At 43.4% G+C, this 23,285-nt stretch overlaps 1 protein-coding gene across 3 annotated transcripts in view; it reads left to right on the top strand.

Moving 5' to 3' along the window:
• The first annotated feature begins 11,743 nt into the window (after positions 1–11,743).
• Positions 11,744–23,285, top strand: part of bicd1a (bicaudal D homolog 1a) — a 39,509-nt gene continuing 27,967 nt past the window's right edge. For all 3 annotated transcript variants that reach the window (XM_029247734.1, XM_029247735.1, XM_029247733.1), the window contains exon 1: positions 11,744–12,359. In XM_029247734.1, the coding sequence (XP_029103567.1) occupies positions 12,141–12,359 (219 nt within the window). In that variant the 5' untranslated portion in view covers positions 11,744–12,140. The remainder of the gene's footprint in view (positions 12,360–23,285) is intronic.

The following is a 23,285-nucleotide window of genomic DNA, read 5'->3' on the forward strand; positions in this document are numbered from 1 at the left end:
ATAAGAGTCCAGTCACTATCAGTATGTCCAGTTATGAGTTGTGCCCATCTTCCTGGGCATCCAGTCTATCTTTTTTTGCAAGTCAGATTCAAGCTCAAGATTATTAAAGATATTTTAGGATTTATTCCTGCCTGAATAACAGCAGAAACAAACCCTAAGATATGTGTTCTTCATCCAGGAAGGCTTTTTAAATGAATTCTCTCAGCTGTCAGAAGTTATATCAAGAACTGCAGAGTTCCTGTGTTGAGCTTTCAGAGACGATGTATAAAGTGAAAATAACTGGAGCCTTTCCCGGTGGTTAGATGTTTAGTCACGAATAAGTCATGTGTTGACCTTTATGAGCAGATGTAACTCAAAAGGCTGGTGGGTTCGGTGCAGAGTTTGAGTCTGTTGCCATCCTAAGGTTTTCAAATCACTGCACTGCAGAAAGCTGCATGTCTTGGGGGAGTTCTGTAAACTAGCATCATATGAGATCCTGTTCCTGAGACTGTAGTAGAATTCTGTCATGAGCTTCACCAGCCCCCATCTCCCCCAGTTACACACACACACACACACACAAAAACACACACACATGAAATAACGGTGTATTCTCTGTCCATGCAGGCTTGTTCAATAACGTTGCCCCTGTCTTGACCCTTTGCAAGTGTCACCACCTGCTGCAAATGCAACCGCTCACAGGAAATGTCATATGTCTGACTTTGCCATGCAACAGCTCATGAGGAAAACATTCTATAGATTTACACAGTTCAAAATAAATGTGCAACATGCAGTAGAAATAAGCCATTTGGAAGAAATCGACATTAACAAAATCCCTTTATGTTAAACTGCCTACAACTATTTACCCATTTGTACAGTAGAAGGTGGGATTCAAACACCTGCAACCTTTGAGTCTAAAGGCAGTAGCTCCATCCACTATGCATTGCTCATCACCTGAGCATCTCCTCGGGTGTATTGGTAGTCCTATTAAAGGGCGTGGCCGCAAGCTCAGAAGCAGAAGGATCATTTCCCACTGCAGGCTGCCTGCTACTCACATACCAGTCTGAGCAATATGTGAACTCCAAACAGGCTTGAAGTCACATGTTTCAGGGCTCCAGTCCTCACGACTCACGTGTCTTGGCTTGATGAGAGAGAAGTCCCTCCCTATTAGAAGAAGACATTTATTTACAGTCTCAGTATGCAGAAGAATGTGTTATCCACTATATCTCTATTCTATTTTATTCTGATTTTCAGTAAAACCTGTTCAATTTACACATCGTAAAAAGGGAATGGAGTCACCCAAAACTATATCAGTGTTGACAGATATCACTTAATATGACTGATTAACAAGGTGCTTACATGCATATGCATTTACAAACAAATAGTTAAATGTATATATATATATACCATATATAGATATATGAATATACAGATATACTGATATATAGACATGCAGACAAACAGATATGTACATACATACATATACAAACTTATAGATATATAGATATTGTAGGTCACGTTTTGTTGCATTGGGTAAATCTTTTGTCAGCCTTAAAAAATTGTTCCATGTACTTCACGTGAGTTTATTGTAATCTCCGCTTGGTATTTCAGTGCTTCGTTGATTCTTTCGAAAAACAAAGGACTTTCTGTTTCCTTTCAGACAGATTTCAAGAGCAAGAAATAAAATCCAGACTTCATAAATCTATAATTCTTTTTCTAGGACGAGCCAAATACATCAAACTGGATCCTGGAGACTTTCATGTGTTTTAATTCTTTTCATATCAAATCTGTGCAAGTGTCTATATGCTGCAACCTGCACTCTTCCATCTTTCACTAAAGTAAATATTAAATAAGATGCTGTGCAATCTGGCATCTGAAAGTGCATGTAAAAATTGTGCGTTCTGTTCACATTAAGATCATCCATTAAAAGGTTTCACAATGATGATCAGAGGATTGCAAAGCAGAATGAAATGCACTCAACAAAAGATCAGACTAGAACTAGGACTCTGGATTGTGGACCTCCCTGATCCTGCATTGGACAGCTGGACAAGTTCTTATTGATAATGAATGAATTACAGTAATTCAATTAATTTAACTATATTTATTATTATAAAGCACCAGGGTGACACAGAGCACTGAACATAGTTTGGAGAGTGGTACAGCAAAGAAGGAAATGGTACAGTACAGATATCCAGACACTAAGGCGACAGACATCGGTGAATGAGCCAGCTGGCAATTGAGGAGAGGAAAACAAAAAGCTTCCAACTGCAAAGAACAGCAGAAAACTAAATCTGTTGGGATCCAAGTACCAGGGTTGCCCACCCCTCATGAGCTCTTTAATGTGTTCACAGGGGACCTGTGTGGATTTGTCCTAATGTAAATGTCAAACATCATGTGTCAAAGTAAAGCTATAGTCTTAGGATGTTACAGCTGTTGTCCAGGCCCGTTTCGTTAGTTAGTGGTTGGAACTCAGTGCTGTTGTTTGCAGTCATAAGATCCAATTATAGAATTAAAATGTAACATTAAAAGACAAATGAAATATTATTTTTTGGGGATAAATATTGTAAAATGTATTTGCGTTATCTTTACCATGTGCAAAAAAATACACTTTATTTTGGTATTTTAATTCATTTTACCTTTTTTTGTCGGACAACTAATTTTTTACCTTAAGAAATGGGAATTCAATTAAGAGGTGAGTTGACAGAATAAATTAACCATGCTATGTGAGGAATGGGTGTAACAGACAGGCCCCCATGTTTAGCAACACCCTGTCAGTCACAAATAAATATTTTTTTGTACGCTGCTCACCGAACTCACACACCACTCCTGTCTTCAGCGAAGTCAAAATGGAAACACATCAGGCAAGTACATACCTTCAAGTACTATCATGGTCTAACACATCAGACTAGTTTCAGATGCTAGGTCATTTCATATACCTTAATAAACTATATGTACCCTTGTTTGTTTTCCAACTCATTGGTATCAAGTCTTATGAACATCAACGTCAACATTAACTTTGACGTCCGCTAGGTGGCGACATATACCATTAAAAACGTCCCTCGAACTTGATCCGTAAAACCACATGGGGTTCCTGCAGGATTATTGGTCACATCAAAGAAATACAGTGTCTCTTACAATTTTGAAAAGGCCAGACGTTAACATACTTAAAAATACATCTGTGATTCTTATTTTTAATATAAAAGCAAGACATTAAGCACTTAACTTTTTATTTTATACAGACAGCACGGTGGCACAGTAAGCAGTGCTGTTGTCGCACAACAACTGGGTGGTGCAAGGGGACATGGGTTCGATTCCCACTCAGTCTGTGTGGAGTTTGCATGTTGTGTCTGTGTGGGTTTCCTGCAGGTGCTCTGGTTTCCTCTCCCCCTCCAAAGTCATGCTGTTCAGATTCCCCCACAGTGTGTGAGTGACAGAGAGAATGTGTTCCACTGATGTATGGATAGTAAGTAGTGTGTCTAATAGTGTAAGTCACCTTGGAGAATAAAATGTGTAGCCTGATGACACTACATAGAGTTCCTTGGAGGTTGCTTTGGAGAAAAATGTCTGATAAATGTATTTATAGCACAGTGTTTCAGTCAAAGAGCAGACTCATAAAATGTCTTCAAAATTTATGCAGAGCTCACTGTTTTGCACACTGCAGACACAGAGCTCACACAGGAAAAAAGATAAACAAATGAACACCAGTTTATTTCTGGTTTTCCTTTTCTCCTTTTTTTAACCAGATCAAAATACAGATATGAAAAAAATACTGTAACCATTTCATGAAGATCATGAAAAGAACAGTTTTTAAAATATTTTTGGACTGAAGAAGGCTGACTATAGCCATGACAGCGCTGATGGGAGAACAAATAGGGAGTCTGGAAAATTAAGACATGTGGTGGCACAGGATCGCAGCACTTATGGAGAGCATTTCATCACTTCAGAGGGACCCAGCAGCTCATACACTTGATCTCGATGCAATGAGGACGCTATTTATGGGCACTCTGGTTGCACAAACCTTCGCCTCGTCTCCACAGTTGCACAGCATTGGCCCAAACATTGTCAACTTGCTGATGGAGATACACCTCTGTCGAGAGGAATTGGGGAATGAAGTGGAAGGAGCAGCCACAGCGAGTGGATTTAGAAGATGAGCACACAAGACCGTACAAAAAGTGCAGAAGAGATGAAAAAGCTATCTGTTCTGATATGAAGAGAGCTAAGCACTCAACCCTTGCACTCTGCACTGGACACAATTACTCAAACCATGAGCCAAGGAGATGAGTAGCAGTGCCCTGAGACTGAGGATCTGTGATGATCAAGATGTGACTGAGTTCCTGCACCCACAGCAACTCCTCCTGAACAAGTGGGACACAAGGAGTCTCCAAAAAATGCTATCCCACTTCATCAAGGAGATCCTGAGGAATCCATCCAGCCTGGGGAACACATGGGTTGTTATCACATGGAGGGAAACCCAAAGGGACCACAAGGGCTCAAAACTGAGTAAATATCCCCCTATCTTCCAAAATGCTAGTAACGTCAATGTCTAGGAAATATTTATGAAATTACAGAGCAGTTATGGTGGTTGTCTTCATTAAAAGAATCACATGAGAGATAAGAATATAAAAAGGAACAATGTTGGCGATTCAGAGAATAGCGTAGTTCAGAGCGATGTTTTTATTTTTCTTCTTTCTTCTGAATTATTCCATTAGAACTGAACATGAACAATTTACTAATGTGTTAAGGTTAACAAAAGTTTCCATGTTAATAATGAAAGTATAATTTGTCTGTATAGTCTTGCCACTGAGGGGGTGCGGTGGCGCAGTGGGTTGGACCGGGTCCTGCTCTCTGGTGGGTCTGGGGTTTGAGTCCCACTTGGGGTGCCTTGCGAAGGACTGGCGTCCCATCTTGGGTGTGTCCCTTACGCCCTGAGTTGCTGGGTTAGGCTCCGGTTCCCCGCGACCCCATATGGGACAAGCGGTTCAGAAAGTGTGTGTGTGTGTGTGTGTGTGTCTTGCTACTGTTACATTTGAAGGATAACTGTTCTTACAATAATTTTGTCAAACTATAGTGAATCAGGACTGATTTCATCAAAATGATCTGAACTAGAGACATAATTATAGAAATTTTTATATGAAAAGAAATGTGCTGTGTTGTTTTTAAAATGTAAAATGTATCTTCCTTAATATTTACATTGAAAAAATGTCTAAGACATTGTCTACAGTATGTACTGGATTTGATTCAAAATCAATTCCTGAGTCATTGAAAGTAGCATAAATAATCGTTGTCTTACTAATTAACAATAATTAAACAGAATACACTTTTATTGTGTTTGAGAAAACAAAATAATAAAATTTAAATGCATTTTTTCATGAGCAAATCTTTCCTCTGTGATCAAATTATTTGAGTGTTTCTTGTCTTAGGAAAAGTTCCGTCCCTTGGAAAGAACCCATGTAAGCTGTTCCTTTCTGCAGTGGGGCAGGAAAAACATAGTCAACAAGAGGTGCTGTTTAATCTCAGAGTCCGTAACCAGATTGGTGGCCAGATGTCACCAAAACCCTGTGTCCAGTCACACACACTTGGACCTCCTGACACCTGGAGTGGAGCAGCGGATGACTCCATGTGCTGCTCCTCACCTCCTCAGGGCAAAATTACCCGTCCTTGGAGTCACCCTGCTTCTTCTATTACTGGGGTTCTTGCACCTGGACGACAGATAGTGAAGAAGCAAAGCGCAAGCCAGAAGGACCTGCTGCTCTACCATGCTCCATGGGGTCAGAATCAGCAGTTTTTAACCTTCATGACTTCTGGTGTTACAGACAGTGAGCTGATAAAGCAGCTGCCCATAAAATGCTGTGAAGGGGCCTGGCTGGAGCAGCAGAGGGCCTGAACATATTGTCAGTGCTTTGACTGTTAAAACCACCGTGTGTCTGTGTGCAGCAGAGACTGAGGCCTGTCGGGCGAGGACCACCTTCGGTGCAGCTCAGCTGAGGGAACTAGAGGGTGTTCAGGATCACATGCTACCCTGACTTCCACACACGCGAGCACCTGGCGGCTCGTACATGGCTCTCCGAGAGACGAGTACAGGTACAGGGTGCGATCTGCTCCTCATTTACAGTGACGTGCACCATAAACGTGTGGTTCCAGACCTGATTCCTGTGTTGTTGTGCTCGGATATGGTTCCAGAGCCGTAGAGCCAAATGGCGGTGACAAGAGATGTTGGAGTATGGTAGAGGTCCAACGCAACCCATACACACAAAGTGTGTCACTGGGCCTGAACATATCTGGCCCTGCAATGCAGTGACTCTCGGCCTCATTGGTCATGTGGTAATTATACCAGTCTGACTCTGCCTTTAATGATACCATGAGTTTTACCTTGATTTCTCAACAAGAGTAGTAGGTTACATGGTAGTTTAGAACACTTCAGTTGTAACTTGAATGTTTGCTGCTGCCCTACCCTGAGTTAAGGATTGCTCCTTTTTTACCAGAATAAAATAATGAGGTATATATATATATGTCACAGGGCAACACACACACAGTCATTCACTCCTACACACTAAATGCAATTAGAATCACCAGTTAACCTGAAACATATCTTTGGATTATAGGAGGAATTCAGATAGAGGTTCAAAGCCAAGATCTCAAAAACATTTCTTTTGGACCCACTTTTCTCCTGATCTCCCATCTGCTTCAAAAAATTAACTGCTTATTTTAAAAATGCTTAAATGCTGTTAGTCACCGTACACAATATTGTGTGTTTGGCAGCAAGACAAAAAAATACTTGTGCATAACATCCTTCTTTATGCTGAATGTGCAGAGTGAAAGGATGCTCCTTGCCTCCCCCTCATCTGCACTAGTGCAGCCTGGTTCCTTTTCTATGCAACACAGAGTCTGTCTGCCCAGCCACCACCCTCTGCCTGCCTTCCTCTTGCCTCCCCAGGCCACCACAACATTGCTCCTAGGAGACCCCTCCATCCGATGGCCGAATTTGTGACTTGTTTAAGGACACAGCTGTGTGACCCAGTCCACTGAGATCAGCATCCAAAAGGGATTATGAAAGAAATTAAGAAAAAGACTCACATCAAATCACTGTTAAACATCCTCCAAGGGCCCCACCGGTGAAGGAAGAATCCTCAGATTAATCTGGGTGGTTTCTTGTGAACCTAATTCTTCTAGTCTAACTACTGAGTCATCTTGGCACAAGCTGAGACAGCTAGAAGCAGCTAAGATAACACAATCCCGCAGGTATGTAGGCCAGAAGTCTGAATATACATTTCTGCACATACGTGTGTATCTATACAAATTACTTGAAGTGCATACATCTTATATATATAGATATGTATGTATGCATGTCTGGATATATATTATGTATAATTCTCACGCCATACATACATATGTAACATATTTATATGAGTGTAAGAGACGAGGCAGGAGACAGGAGATGCAGTCGCCCCTTGCTGTGGGTTTTTATTTGCCCTTAGACAGGGGAGAAGGAAGGAGACGGGAAAGGGGGACCAGGGAACAGGTAGGGAAAGGCTTCGTGCGGGTCAGGTGGGCTGGGAGAGTCGGGTTGGTCGGGATGCTGGCGTCATCTCAGGGATCAGGTTCAGGTTCGCCTCGTTCTCCTCCTCGGTCTCTTCTCCCTACTGCTGGGCACCGGGGAAGAAATAGGGAGTGAAATCAGCCCCAGTTGTGGCTGCTTTGCCCCCGTCTCCACCCCTTCCCCAGGCAGCCTCGGCTTGCTACAATGAGATATATATCGTTTACATCATATATATATATATATATATATATATATACATATATATGACCTAAAGCATGGTATATACAGTATATACTTTATGTGTATATGTATATACTTTATGTATATGTATATAGCAATATGTATATAGCTTTCCTGGACTAAATGTAACAAAAAATTCTAAAAACAGAAAGGGAAATATGAAGACAGTGAAACAAAGATAGCTTTTTTCTTTAATTAAAAGTGTTTTATTCCGAATATAATTATTTTCACAAAATGTTCTATGTGTAGAGGGGGTGCGGTGGCGCAGTGGGTTGGACCGCTGTCCTGTTCTTCGGTGGGTCTGGGGTTCGAGTCTCGCTTGGGGTGCCTTGCGACGGACTGGCGTCCCGTCCTGGGTGTGTCCCCTCCCCCTCCGGCCTTACGCCCTGTGTTACCGGGTAGGCTCCGGTTCCCCGCGGTCCCGTATGGGACAAGTGGTTCTGAAAATGTGTGTGTGTTCTGTGTGTAAAGGTACACATGGTCTACCACTCATATTATGTTCTTATCAAAGTTATGCTCTGTTTTCCTGCCCCAAGGGCTGTAAATTCTGCATTGTGTTGAGCTTTATAATATTGCTCAATTGGTTTATTGGCCCATAAAGATGTCAAACGTGCTCTATCATAATCCATCCGGGATCTTGGATGGGTCAGTGCCGGCAGGGAGCTGTGGCAACACTCCAGGGCTCGAGCTTTTCGACAAAAACACCTCCTGGTTCCATCACAGACCTCAATGGTCCCTCCATTCTTTCTGTATAAAGACATTTTCTGGTGGCATTTTTTTAACTTTTCTCTCCTAATAGTGTAAAAAAGTACATTGTTCCCTCAAACCTTTTAGTGTCAAAAACACTAATATATGTGCATTACCACTCTAACTGTATCTTTCTCATTATGGTCATTTTGTTTCCCCTTGAGGGGACACGGTGGCGCAATGGGTTGGACCGGGTCCTGCTCTCCGGTGGGTCTGGGATTCGAGTCCCGCTTGGGGTGCCTTGCGATGGACTGGCGTCCCGTCCTGGGTGTGTCCCCTCCCCCTCCGACCTTACACCCTGTGTTGCTGGGTAGGCTCCAGTTCCCCGCGACCCCATATGGGACAAGCGGTTCAGAATATGTGTGTGTGTGTGTGTGTGTGTGTGTTTCCCCTTGATAAGTGTCTCTAAGATGAATAAATGTAAATGTGGAAAGCTCCCTTTCTGTAAATAGAAGTTATATGGCCTCCAGTACAGTTATAGCTTTCATTTTTATCGTCATGAATGTGCACTTCATTGAAAGTTCAGCTGGTTGTTTGATGTCACTTTTCCCTCTGAAATACCATTTAATACTTAACCGTTTATCACAGAGCCCATATAATCGGTGGGGCCAATTTTAAGACATTGGGGACTGAGGATCTGCTCCCATCTTCAATCTTAATTGTTCAACTAACTGACCTCCCATTCAGGGTGCACCCTCCTCCCAAGACTTGCACCCAGTGAATCCCGGATGGATGGATGGTGTTCAACTCAAGGAAAGCTACAGAAGTGTGGGACAAATTTAACAGTGACCACTGGAATATCATACACTCTATTGTGGGTACTCCTATAGGCTGTGGAAGAGTAACAGCTATTACATAATGAAACACACAGACTTTGGTGTTAATGTATTTTCCTGTGCAATTATTACTACACTTGTGTCACGCGGAACCGAGGGAGCCGGGACGGCTGAACCCAAGTGCAGAGTCGTTCGTCTGGAGTCAAGGGATCAGGCAAGTTCTCGGTGTCGGGGACAGGCGAAGGGTCGGTCTATCGGCGGTCGGGTTCAAAGCGAAGATTCACGGGCATGGTCAAGGGACAAAGCGAAGGGTTGGTCGAGTGACGATCGGCGTTGGAACGACGATCCGTGGACGTGGTTGGGAAACAAAGCGAAGGGTCAGTAACTGGAGAATGTGAACTGGGAACTAGAGATGCGTGTAAACGAGACATCACGAGGAAGGGCGGTTGTCCCTGACGAGATTCTGCAAAGGTATGGATGCTGAGGAGGGTCTTCTAAAGGGTGAGCAGTTAGTCAGGAACTGGAGTCAGGTGCTGTCAATTGGGTTGTGGGCATGAACGTGACAACTTGATTCTTTAGACGGTTAATTTATTATACTGGAGCGAAGGATTATGATTTTAATTTTGATCTTATCTAACAATCATAGCAGGACCTGGCCAAACCCCCTGTTCCACCGCACCCCCCAGACAGGATTACAGGTGTGCATAAACATGCAACAGAACACATGTACAGCCATGCACATAGACGTCCACACTCAAGCTCATTGTATTTAGGAATCATAAGAAAACCAGAAGACTAATACACCAGGAGTGAAAACAATCATCTTTGATCCTCATTATTATTCTTTGGCTGTGTTGTTCATATCATCCAGCAGATGACAGTATTGACCTCCCCCCAACAAACAGGTTGACTGTGGGGACTGTAAATCATATCTGAACTTAAATATCCACTGTGTAGAAATGTCATAAACTGGAACAATTAATGACCCAGTGCACTGAGGTCATGATAACAACCATTATTTTAGTGTAATACCTGATGTAATTGTATAATCCTGCACTGATAGAAGCATCTACAATTATTAAGCGTTATTTAGCCGATGCCTTTGTCCAGCAATTTTAGATAACCAGCTTCACAATGTCTTGCCCATGTATACAGCATGGTGTAACGATTCAAGGTAAGTATCTTGATGAAGGGTGCTAGAGTGGGATTCAGTCCTATCCCAAAAGCATCCCAAAAGGCTCATTTATAATACACAGTGACTAAGCCTATTTACCTTTGTTACTAACTAGTATTTCGTACAACTTCAACAAGTAGATGTAACAACTGGACAAAAATGTATTGTCTGATTTTGGATTCAGGTCCACGTTAACAGCAACCACAAGGTTTGAGAATCATAAAAAATGACATCAGGCTAACCTTTTTACTGTTATCACATGCAAGAAGACAAGGAAGCATAAGCGGAGAGATACTATTCACTGGCACTGGTTGGTCTGAAACTAGACACCCTGAGTTGAGACACCTGTCAAACCCCAGACTGACAGTGGACATCGGGAGGTTCGGGTCTTTTCCCGGTGGGCCGGTGAAGTTTTGGCAGAACAGACTGCAAGTTATCGGCTTCTAAAACCAGCAAATATGAAAAACGGAATTGCTAGTTTTCACATTCAGCCTCCATACCACAAACAGAAATATACATGCAAGTGTGTGCGCACACACACAAATTATTCCCAGACAAAATTTATGGCACAGCCAGGTCCTCATTAGGACAGCCAAAGTCAAATCCTAATCAGTCAGCTGCCTTCAGCCCAGGAACTTCTAGTGTGCAGCTGCTCCACACCTCCCTTTACCTTTCTGTCAGCAGGGTTTTACTCCCAAACACTCACTGGGGTTTCTGACATGGGAGAGAGCATCATGGACTGTGCTTTTAGTAATCATCACACTATTTCCTTTATAACAGGTCAGTTTGGGACAATGAGAACAAACTCATCTGTGGGTTGACTGACAGTTCACACCTTTACCATGTTATTATTATTACACACACTGACTGAAACCGCTTCCAAGCGGGGTCGCGGCGGACAGGAGCATAACCCGGCAACACATGGCGCAAGGCAGGAGGGGGAAGGGACACACCCAGGATGAGACGCCAGTCCATCGCAAGGAACCCCAAGCGGGACTCAAACCCCAGACCCACCAGAGAGCAGGCACAGGCCACCGCATCCCCTTATTATTATTAGTTATTATCATTTATTGGTCTGACTCTGGTCCACAGGAACACACGGGATCCGATGCTCGACTTCACACGGATTTACCCATTAGAGCGCGGTACGCTTACTCCTTCAATTCAGGATAAGGACCGTATCTGTGGCAGGACGGGATTCGAACCTGGGAAACTGCGGGTGGGCGAGAACAGCCCCTAGCCACCAGGCCACCCGCAGCCCACACGTGCACATTGCTACTGGCGATGCGTCGCGGTCATTTTCGAGCGGAATTCTGCTCCGCGTTCCCGGCGCCAGGCGGCGAGATGCGCTCGAGCGGCGCGCGGGGGACTGGGGCGCGCAGGGAGGCGGTGACGTCACCGGGCTGGAGGATGGACGCCGGTTCGGTACCCTCCTCGTCTCCGGATCGGAGCGGGGAGATGGCGACCGCATCGCTGTGAATAAGCAGAACGCGGGGCGGGGCGGGAGGAGCGGAGAGGCCGCCAGGAGGGGACGCCGTTCCACGCCCTGCTGCTCTTCTTCCTTCCTCTCTCTTCTTCCAGCATCATCATCATCATCATCGTCATCCTTCCTTCCTCATCTCGGAGTCGGACGCATCATCATCATCATCCTCGCCACGCCAGGCTTCCTGGCTTGTTCGCGGTTTCTGCGATGGCCGCCGGGGGAGGATGCGGCGGGGAGAGCGTGGAGCAGTACCGCGCCGAGGTGGAGCGCCTCACCCGCGAACTGGCCGAGGCGAACCGGGAGAAGATCCGCGCGGCCGAGTGCGGGCTCGTGGTGCTCGAGGAGAACCAGAGCCTCAAACAGCAGTACGCGGAGCTGGAGGCGGACCAGGAGAGCCTCAAGCAGGAGCTGGAGAGGCTGCAGGAGGTATTTAGTTACTGCTCTTATTCTTATTATTTGTCTATTTCATCATCTTGATCTTCATCTTCTTCATCATCACCACCATCATCATTTTTATTAACTGTTAACCGACTCCTTTGTTCTAAGCAATTTGGAAGGTTACTTTACACTGATTTACCCATTTATGCAGCAGCAGGGCATTCTTATTTCGCGTGCCTTAACCGAGAGCAGGGCTGGGACTGGAGCCCTTGATCATCACCTCTCCATCGCTCACCACTTCAGCTCCGTTGGCCCCCAGTGTGTCCAGGGTGTGTCTGAGGGATGAGGCTCGGCTCTCTCTACACCAGGCACCGCGGTGCTTCTGCATTTGCTTGTGTGCGTGTGTGTGTGTGTGTGTGTGTGTGTGTTTCTGTCTCTTCTGAGGAAGTGTCATTTGGAGAGACTGCACTGTGCCAGAGAACATGCGGCACTTTTTCTGCGCGCGATACCGACCCCTGATCTCAAACACTGTCATCCCGTCCTGTCCTCACCGTCCCCCCTTCTTGTAGAACTGCATTCGCTGTCCGTCTTTACTGGGATGGGGTTGAATCCCGCGGTGGTGAGAAAAGAATGGACTGAACAGTCCTTGTGTCTCCCAAACCTCGTCCGCTTTCCGGCAAACTGAAGAAAGTTGTTTGGTCAGTCCTTTACCACAGTAAGAGCTTCTCCCTCATTTTCCCTTGTTTCCCTCATCCTGCCAGTGACACAGACCTGCACAAAGGGAAATGTCACATCAGTTCAGAATATTACTTAGAAGAAGGAAATCCCACCAAAGCAAATTGAAAACTATTGCTGGGAGAAAACCCATAAATCACATAATCTACGTGTGGCCTCTTTAAGGGGAGTAACTCTGAAGTACAGGAATAAATTACTTTTCTCATTGTTTTTATCTCAGAGTGCAATATTTGCGGAGGCCATTGTACAGTTCACACAGAAACTGGATCAGGAATATGAAAAATATCTCTTCTGCTGAGTATATTCGGTGTTGTTTTATGCCGACAATAAATACAGAGTAGCTGTATTGTTCAGGACTGTTACAATGTTTTTGTCTTTGAGATCATAATACTTTTGAATAATATTAGTGAGCGAGGACTCGTGCGACCGTGTATGGCTGTGTCCGACAGGATCGCTGGCCCCCCGTCTGGGTGCCCCACCCTCTGCTTAGTGCTTTATGGTGCAGTCAGGCTCCGTTGGCTCCCGTCAGGGTCCAGACCCGATTAATCAAAGCGGGAAAGACCTCGGCTGCTTCTGTCATTCTGTGTTCTGCCCCTGGAATTCCTCAAGAGCTATTAATAAATAGACCTGGATCTCATCTTAACACACGTAGTAAATGGAGGTAAAAGAAAGCGTTCTGCCCTCTGTTGTGGATGTGAGGTCGTCGGTGGGCCCAGTGTCTCCATTATCATTTTCTTGACCAGTCCTCGAGGCGTTCTGGTGCTGTGCCTACACAGCGTTCTCAGTCCACCCCCCACCAGGATGCCTCCAGTAGTTGATATTCACCACATGTTCGGGCCTTATGTGTCTCGTATCTTGGCACATTTCTAAGTGTGGCATCAATGTGTAAAAGCAACACTGAAATTGCAATAAATAAGCAACCAGGAGCTATTTTATTGCGCTTCTAGAAATGGGAGTGTTTTCCTTCCTGTGCTATCAGCGCTGACAGTTTCCCTGCATGCAGTGCATTCCCTGTTGTTCAGCTGCAGCAGTTGCTTTTATGCTGGTAGCCTTGACAATGCGCTGCCTGAAAAGAAACACTCGTAATAAGGTTCTCTGTTCCGGATCAATGTGCTGGAATGACCGCCCGCTGTCACTCAGAACTGCTGAATCCCTCTAAACATTCAAGAAGGGTCTCAGAACACATCTCTTTTAGATTCACTTTTCCTCTGATCTTCTATGTGCTTCATAATTATGTAGTACATCATCTGTTTAAGAAAAAGGCCTACATCCATTGCTCTCTGGGATCTACATTGTCTTGGAGAAAGCATCTGCTAGTCAGTCCTCTATATTTACCTTTAATAAATATAAATAAACATTTAGTATCAGGCAGTTGTTCTAGAGAAAGAGGGGGAAAACTGGATTAAGGGTTTGGGTATGAACAGAGGAAGGAAATGGAGTTTTAAAAAAGGCAGAGACAGGAAATTATATGTTTATTCCTGATTATGTCTTTTTTTAACTGTATTTTTAAAAAAATACTTTTATTATTTTTTCGTTGAAATGAATGTTGTTTGCACAATTTTTCAAGCACTACGTTGACAGTGTAAGTGTATTAATTTGTCGTGCCAGTAAAGTACCGTACTCACCAGCCACTATGACGAATTTCCTCCTGTTGGTCTTCGCGGCACCTTGACACCAGCGTGCGTAAGGCTGCTTGCGTCCAAGCAACACTGAATTCTCCCACGTCTGGGATCTTTGGTCAATATTTCTCGAGTGGAGCCGGGGGCCATCCGAAAACTGTCATTCTCTTTTTTTTCTGCTTGATTTAGGGTGGCGGAGGAGCTACAAGCTTTAAAAAAAAGTGTAGAATAAATACTGAGTTGTGACAGGATTGAGCACCTTCCTGCTCTATAATGAGACATCCATATCTTCCCTTACTATGGTACCTGTCCCCTAACATCTTAACCACTTAACCACAACAGAAATACCCATAATATACACAAATTACAAGAGTATCGAACTAACGCTGAACCCTTTCAGATTTTATTTGTGTAGTACTTGCACTACTTCATGAAAACACTGTAAAGTGTTTTGCTAATTTCATTCATGAATGTAAAAATGCATATAAACTGGGATGGGAATTATGGAACAATACACTGATAATAAATGTGCATATATTTACATACATTGCATATGTTAAATATGAGGGGGAACTGTTTTCAAAGATATTTTTTCTGTCTGTCCTTTGTATGGTGCCTGATAATATTATTTATGTTTCTCAGAATTGGAGTATTTGTAGGATTATGTTGCTCTTCTCCAGTATGATCAACCCTTTAATTGTACTTTTTTCATCCTTTAAAGTCATTTCAGTATTTTGTTTAGCCAAATGGACCTTTCTTAGTTAAAAATGTTCACAACATTGACAACTAACTGATGGTTTTTGACCAATGTTTCACATACTGAGTGAAAACATTTTACAACCGTGTGAAAACTAATTGTACTGTAATGGAATAATTTCGAACTGTCCATCGTACTCGTCTGTTTCCCACTCTTGCTTGATTTGCCATCCAGCCCTTGTATAGCGTATCAGCTACACTGCAGATTTGTGATGCGCAAGTAAAATACGGTCTCGGCTTGACAGCGGTTGTCACGGTTACCTGGGAAGAATGAAGACGAGCTGAGAGGCGCAGAAAGGGCGCGGGTTTGCTTCCGCATCAGTGTTGGGCTGCTGAGTCCTGATTCTAACATTGCTGGGCTCTTCAGACTTAACGGGACCGTTAGCGGAAGGCAGCTGGTGCTCTGTACCGATGGGGTTTAATTAATATAGGAGAAGTGGGCCTCTAATAAGCAATGGAATTGCCCATAGGCCAGGTGCCAAACCTTACTCACAAATATCAGTTTGACAGTCTGCATCATGGCATTTTTTGTAGACGTGATCCCTTCCCTTAGTACCATTAACCAGGGGATCAAAGGTAAGGATTTTTCCCTATTATATTAAAACAGATGGGCTTCATAGCACGTACATAATTCATACATTTCCGACCTACAAAAGCTCCTGCTGTTGTACCCCTGCAAGGAATATTTAATCAGTCTTACTGCTGTAAAATACGGTGCTATGTAAATCTGTCATGCCTGAAATATAAGCCCTATTAGTTACCCCATATTTGGACATTAGACTAAATGGCATAATAGACAAACGCGACAATAATTCCTTGAATGAATTGCATAATTTCATGAGAATTTATGGTCATAATCCATGCTGCGCTACACACATGCTCTGGCACATTTGCAAGCCAGTGGAACTAATTGTGTGCAGCGGCTGTGTTCACTGTCAGTAATAAGTCATCGTTTCCCTCAGTGAGAGAGAGTTATGTCTCTATGGCTCCCTTTGCCAGATCTTTACCTTAAATACTGAGCCATGCACTTACATTGCATTGCCCCGGTGGAATTACGGTAGGTTCAAGGATATGCGCATGCCCTGTGGGTTGATCATCAGCACTGGTGAGGGAACAAGGCACACGGAGCGATTGTACATGTTTGCATGTTTCACTCTGCTGTATTAAGCTATTTTAGGAACGCTTCTTTGACTATTTCACTGTATTATGTGTCATTTTATGTTGCAACTTCTCTTGCATCATACTTGCACCTTTCTTGATTTTACCTCTCAGCTTCCCCCTGTTCAGCTTTTCACCTGGGGGGATGCGGTGGTGCAGTGGGCTTGGCTGGGTCTTGTTTTCTGGCGAGGCTGGGGTTCGAGTCCCGCTTGGGGTGCCTTGCAATGGACTGGTGTCCTGTCCTGGGTGTGTCCCCTCTCCCTCCAGCCTTGTGCCCTGTGTTTCCAGGTTAGGCTCTGGTTCACCGTGACCCTGCCTAGGACAAGCAGCTTGAGAGAGAGAGAGAGAGAGAGAGAGAGGGAGAGAGGGATCTTTTTAACTGCACGTATTTAATATTTTTTGTAAGACTGATATTTTGACAAGCCTGCAGTGAGCCCAATGAGTGTGTCTTTAAAGCGTTGGATTTCTATAACAGCCTTTTAATAGCGAATCATTAATAAAAGCCTAAATTTCAGAAAGGAACAAAGGTCTCTGTCTCACAGGGGTCTGTCCCTGGAGGTGCCCTTGACCCCAGATGTTGACTTCTTCTTTTCCATCTCACATTCCTCTGACCTTGTCAGGTCTGGTAGATTCTGTCTCTGAAACCTGACCCGCAGTTTAATGAGATGGCCGTGAAACTGAAACTTAAAATGAGATCATATAGAATGCCCCTTATTGGCTGAGAAGATCATTGGTGCACTCCCGCCTACCCTTCCAGTCCCGTACAAGTCCAGAATGGCGGGCGAGCAAAATCGTCACTGACCCCACACACCCGGGTACAGACTCTTTACACTTCTCCCCTCCGGCAGGCGTTACGGAGCCCTGTCTGCCAGAACGACCAGATACAAGAACAGTTTTTTCCCTCGGGCATCACCCTCATGAACAGTTACACTCCCCTATAGGTCTCCTGTCAGTGCAACAATATCCCATCACTTTTGTAATTTACTTATTTATTTACTTTTTTAGTATTTATACTACTATTTATACTCTCGTGTTTCTATGCTTTGTGCATATGTTTTTTATTCATTCTGTAATTCTGCGTCCACTGTCTGTTTGCCTGTAAATACCGGAGGCACCTAGAAGCACAGCAAATTCCTTGTGTGCGTCAGCACACTGGCCAATAAAACCCAGTCTGATTCTGATTGTTGAGACCAGCCTGAGGTTTTCTTTTGGGACTTTGTTTTCTGTTACACTGCAGTTGTTTGCACTGATCAGCATGTACAAATTTAACATGCACTGTCATCTGAAGCATGAGAAAAGTTAAAATATTGCTCCTTTGCATTTGTTAGTGAGCACTCTGTGGTTTTGCCCATTTAACCAGCTCTGTCACCGAGACAGTTCAGACAATATTCCCGTCGATTCTGCCTCGGAGACTAGCCCGTCTTAATTCCACCTTTGTCTGATAAATGTACCTGTACTCCTCTTTTGCTGTATAAATGGAGGCAGTATGAAATGTGCAGGCAGCTCAGTCCAGTTTCTGATCTTGCCAAGTGCATGTGGAAGGGATGCTGGTGACATAATACATAATTCACTGTTCACTGCCTTTCTGGAACTTAACAAATGTGTTTCTCCAGCTTTGGATAATGCACAAACCGGCAGATATGGGCTTACAGAACATTACGTTACACATTACATTACAGTACACAGTCCACAAAGTGCTAGAAATTACCTTACAGACCTTACAGCCAGTGGCCGGTGAAAGTCACGGACATGTCAGCGCCGGTGTTCTTTGGACTTGTTTTCTGTTTGTTTGCCATCATTAATACGAACAGGTGATTTCCCTGAAAGGATATGACTAATGTGGTGTATTAATACATGTCAGGTGGGAAATCTTGTCCTTGGTAGGTTCATTCTCACTATGGTGCATCGTGCGCTTGATTCCCACCACAGGGATCGACACTGACGGTTATCTGTCTGTCCAGGACAGGTAATTTAGTTAACTTTCATAGTCGGACTGGTAGAATTATTTTGATACCTGTCTGATGATAGGTGGACAATAAATTCTGGTAAAATATTAAGCAAGTAACTGCAAAACAACGATCAGCATCATTAAAAAAAGAAATCATGTGATGTCACTACCTGCATCATCTGTATTTTATTTAAAAATCTGAGTTTCGCTTTCTTGCTTGAAGTCACACAGATCTGTCAAGAATAAAGTGAAACAGCCACAATATCTTGGGCAGTTTATTTATTTTTGGGATTTTTTTTATAAGTATACTTCCTTTCTTGTTATGCCCTGATTGTCTCACTTTGAATGCCATTTACAAAGATACTTTACACAAAGGAATTTATTTATTTTTGTCTTTCCAATATGTTCCAAGACTGCACAAGTACAACATTTTGTGGGACATTTTAAAATGTATAAATATAATATAATATAATATAATATAATATAATATAATATAATATAATATACCTGTTGTGAGGAGAACTAAGTATAAAAAAATTGTTGATCCCTGGATTGACATGTTGCTTTCATGCCAGGTGTTTGGTTGCTGAAATCTTGGTGGCAGAGTGTCAGCAGCGGCACTGAAAACATGCATTTCTTGTGGACCAGAGGCTCCTTCTGCAAGGGTTGCTTCAAAGTGCCTGGCTGTGTTTGTTACCTCAACCTGGTGCCGTGCGATATCCCTGTAAAACGGCAAATTCAGGAAGCCTTCTCACCTCCTGGGAGATATCTGCTCTTTAGGCTTGTCTGTATGAATATTAAATCGTGTATTGAAATATTAATGAGCGTATTGGAATTGAAAAGAACCCGCTAGGCTGTTAACACCACAATTGATGTGGTCTCAGTTTTTCTTTTTCCATTTTACTTTCTAAAGTGGAACTAAATTACACAAGATTAGTTTGCCTGCTGTATTTTTAATCTGCAATAAACCCATTCGTGCACTAATAGGAAGTAATACCCATTTGCTGCGTTACTGCCTGTTCTCCAGCTATAGGAGTTATTTTCCGGTGTGGAACGCCATCCTTTAAGTTATTGGAGTGTATTTTCTTGTTCATCAAGATGCAGGAATGTCTCCAAGTAGGCAGTAAGGACTCTGAATTGACAAGAAGCTCCACAGATGGTGCAATAGACTAAACTCCCGGGACACATGAAAGCGTTGACAAGACTGGACTGGTGCTCACTGATAAAATCCCGAGACAGGGTGTATTTGCAAGAGGTTGTGTGTGTGTGTGTGTGTGTGTGTCTACGTGCTTATGTGCCTTGAGCGATTCTGCATTAGGGCCGATCTGCAGTTGGGGACTTCCTGCAGAGCTGGATGTCTGAGGGGGGTTGTAGAATTAACGCCTAGTTAGCACTTTGTTCCATGGCCAGATGGGCCCCTGGCCTGTGTTCCTGGAATGTTTGGAGAGCGAAAAACAGTATACTAAAGGTTTTTAGCGAGTGCCTTCTGTAAAGTGGAGCCTCATTTTCCCTCAGACTGTATGGCAGCTTTTATAATGAAAGACACGAAGAAACGTACATTAAGGATAAACGTTGATGTAATGCACATATTACATCAACAATGTACAACAATGTTAATGTAACGATGTAAAATAATGTACATCGTCAATGATGTACAACCGTTGATGTAATGCATGCATTGTATTTCCTGTGAGGTGTACGCCGCTTTGGAGAAAAGCATCTGCTGAATGAATAAACGTAAACATACTACTGTACATATGTAAGAACGCAGTCGCGCAAGTTGCTAGTGGGGGGGGTATTGGTTGCGGGGCTCACAGAAAGCTGGGGGAGGGGGAAACGCGAATGCAGGCAACTGATGTCTCATAGGGGTGCTCGGTGGGGAACGTGGAGTTCAGGGTCGCTGTCGCTCTCGGGGTCGTGCTGTCTCACTTCCCAAGGTCGTCTCTCCCATGAAGTCTTCAGACTCACTCCCTTCACTGGTCAAGCCGGGGGAAAAAATAGAAGCGTTGATTACTGTCAGCTGCCGTTGTTCCTTCCCTGGCTTCGCCCCCCCTTCGGACTGCCCCGGCGCGCTACAACATACATTACACACACACTTGCTGAAGCCATTTGTCCCAAGTGGGGTCGCAGCAAACCGGAGCCTAACCCAGCAACACAAGGCGTAAGGTCCGGAGGGGGATGGGACACACCCAGGATGGGACGCCACTCCATCATAAGACACCCCAGACCAGCCAGAAAGGAGGACCTGACCAAACCCCCTGTGCCGCTGCACCCCCCCCTCACTGTACATACGTGCATAAGGTAAATAATCACTCCTACATTTTAAACTTTACTTATAAATCCTTTTGCCGGGGCAAACTGGGGTCCGTATTAGATAAAGTCGAGATTTTCATGAAAAATTTTAACGTGAGGAAGAGTTGCTCAGATATACTTTGAACAGCAAGGGCACAGTTTGTATATAAAATGTTGGGAAATGCATTACATTTATTGACATATTTGTACAGGTTGGGTGATTCTTTGAGTGATATTACATTAGAGGATTGATGATCTGCAATGGGGCTTCTGATTATAAACAGGACTCCGTGTTTAGGGAGACAAAAGGAGCATGGAGCTGGCTGGATTTCTGGTGCCACTCTATTGTCCTCAGACACTGAGAAGATCTCCTCGCCCCTCCTGTTCTTCCTCTGGTGACAGAATCAGCATGATATGGGGTGTCTTCGACACTGCAGAGCATCACTTCCCTTATATCAGCATCAGCCTGTGTCCCGTCAGACAGTCTTAGGAGGGAGTATAAAATGTCAATTGATTTTTGCTTCTTGTTACAAGACCTGTAGTGCACTGCAAAGAACTGCGTTGTGCATGTAGAAACTTCCAGAATGTTCTCTTATGATGCTGCTTTGTTGTGAATATTCCAGTCCCCAGATATATTGTAGGACTTATTGTGGGTTAAAACAGAGGCTCGGTTAAACGAATGTCTTGCAGCTGCTCGGTGGAGGAGTGAGCAGCAACTGGTATTTCTACCTCTATGGGTTTATTTTTCTCCTAGTTCCTTGACTTGGAAATTTTTTGTTTTCCTTTCCTTCGTTTCCAGATGACTTCTTTCAGTGGAGCTCACTTTTTTCATTGTCTTTGGTTCTTTTACCACTCTTAGTGATAATTTTTATTTGGTGTGTCAATTTGTTCAGAAGTGAACTGTATCAAAAAATATATATTTAACTGGTAAGGGTTGTTTATATCAGTGCTAAGTTGATTTCATGTTAGTGACATTGGAGTATCTTATCCTGGAACATTGTAAGCATTTTTTCACTATGTATTAATGTGCCCCTGTAAGTTCACTAGGAAAATGGCTCTCTCTTAGTAATAATAATAATAATAATAATAATAATAATACATTTTCTGTTTGGAGCCAAGAGGGAGCAGCTAGCTGCTTGTCTTTGGAGCCCACTGGCTACGGAAGGTATCTTTGGTAACGTGGGTCCTTTCTCAATTATCTCAAGAATATCTTTTTTTCTGAAGAATTTAAATCTACCTCTCATAGTATTTACCATTTTCTGGGATTTTGGTGGTGAGCAAGATGTCAAAAACACAGGAAAACTGTATGAAGGGATTGAAGAGAAATCCACTGAACCAGGACTACTTTCATATGGAGGTGCTGCAGTCAAAATAAATTCAATGAGAGGAGGAGATGAGGGTATGGTGAGACTGGCCAAAAATGATCAGTTAGATGTCAAGCTGTGTATATATGGGTTTGACTGTATGCCACTTCAGGTAAAACTATTAACTAAGCAACAAACAAGATTATGATGATAATGAAGGAAAAATGAAGGAGAAGAGGGGTGTTTCATTTCACTGCTTTTCTTTCTTTTTTCTTCCTCCCTTAATCTGGTCTGGCTGGTTTCACATGAGGATTGTGGCCCGGCTTATGTAGGCTCTTTGTCTTTCTTGTGCTTTCCAACCCTTGAATAAACTCCTGCTTGTGAGCTGTTGTATAAGTAGGCTGTGGTTTTTCTTGCTGGTTTCATTGTGCAAAATTTTCCAGTGGTGTTTCTTGTAGCGCCAAGTAAAAAAAAGAAACTCTGTTTTGCTGCAGTGAAACATCCCTGATAGACCTACAGTATGTTAGTGCAGCACAATATGTGGAAACTATCAATTCAGTCTGCTTCCATGGGTTTAAAACATATATACAGTGTGAATTCTGAGATATGAAATAACCCATATCAGAAAGATCTTTGACTAACAGACACTCGTGCTGAACTTCCTGTTTGTTCGAACCCTCTGAAAAGCACCCCGGCTATTTCCCTAAAAGAGCTGTAATTCACCCTGAAAACTCCTTTGTCGTTCTTGGCAGCAAGAAGCAGCTCCCAGCAGGTCTCAGAGAGGCAGCATTTCTCAAAAAATAAAAAATGCAGGACCTGTTTAGTCCAATGTTATGACCCTAGATAGTATTGTGCACTCTGAATGGACTGAATGGATCTCCCAGTGCTGCCCGGGCTTCCCAGTGCTGTGAGATCATGGTTCATCTGGAATTGCTGCTGCAGTCATCCAGAGAACTACACCATAATTTGTTCCATAAAAACCCTTTGTAATATGAATTCTCATAAACCAAAGATATAATTACCGATTAGTTTCAATGGTAAAAATTGCATATCTTTCTGAGCCCTAAAATTGATATCCATTTATGCTGAAATGTCATCAAATGTGATCAAAGTGGGCAAAATTATTATTTATCATGTTACAACATAGACAGCGCTGTAGGCA

This window comes from Scleropages formosus, chromosome 2, assembly GCF_900964775.1.
Source record: "Scleropages formosus chromosome 2, fSclFor1.1, whole genome shotgun sequence".
NCBI lineage: Eukaryota > Metazoa > Chordata > Actinopteri > Osteoglossiformes > Osteoglossidae > Scleropages > Scleropages formosus.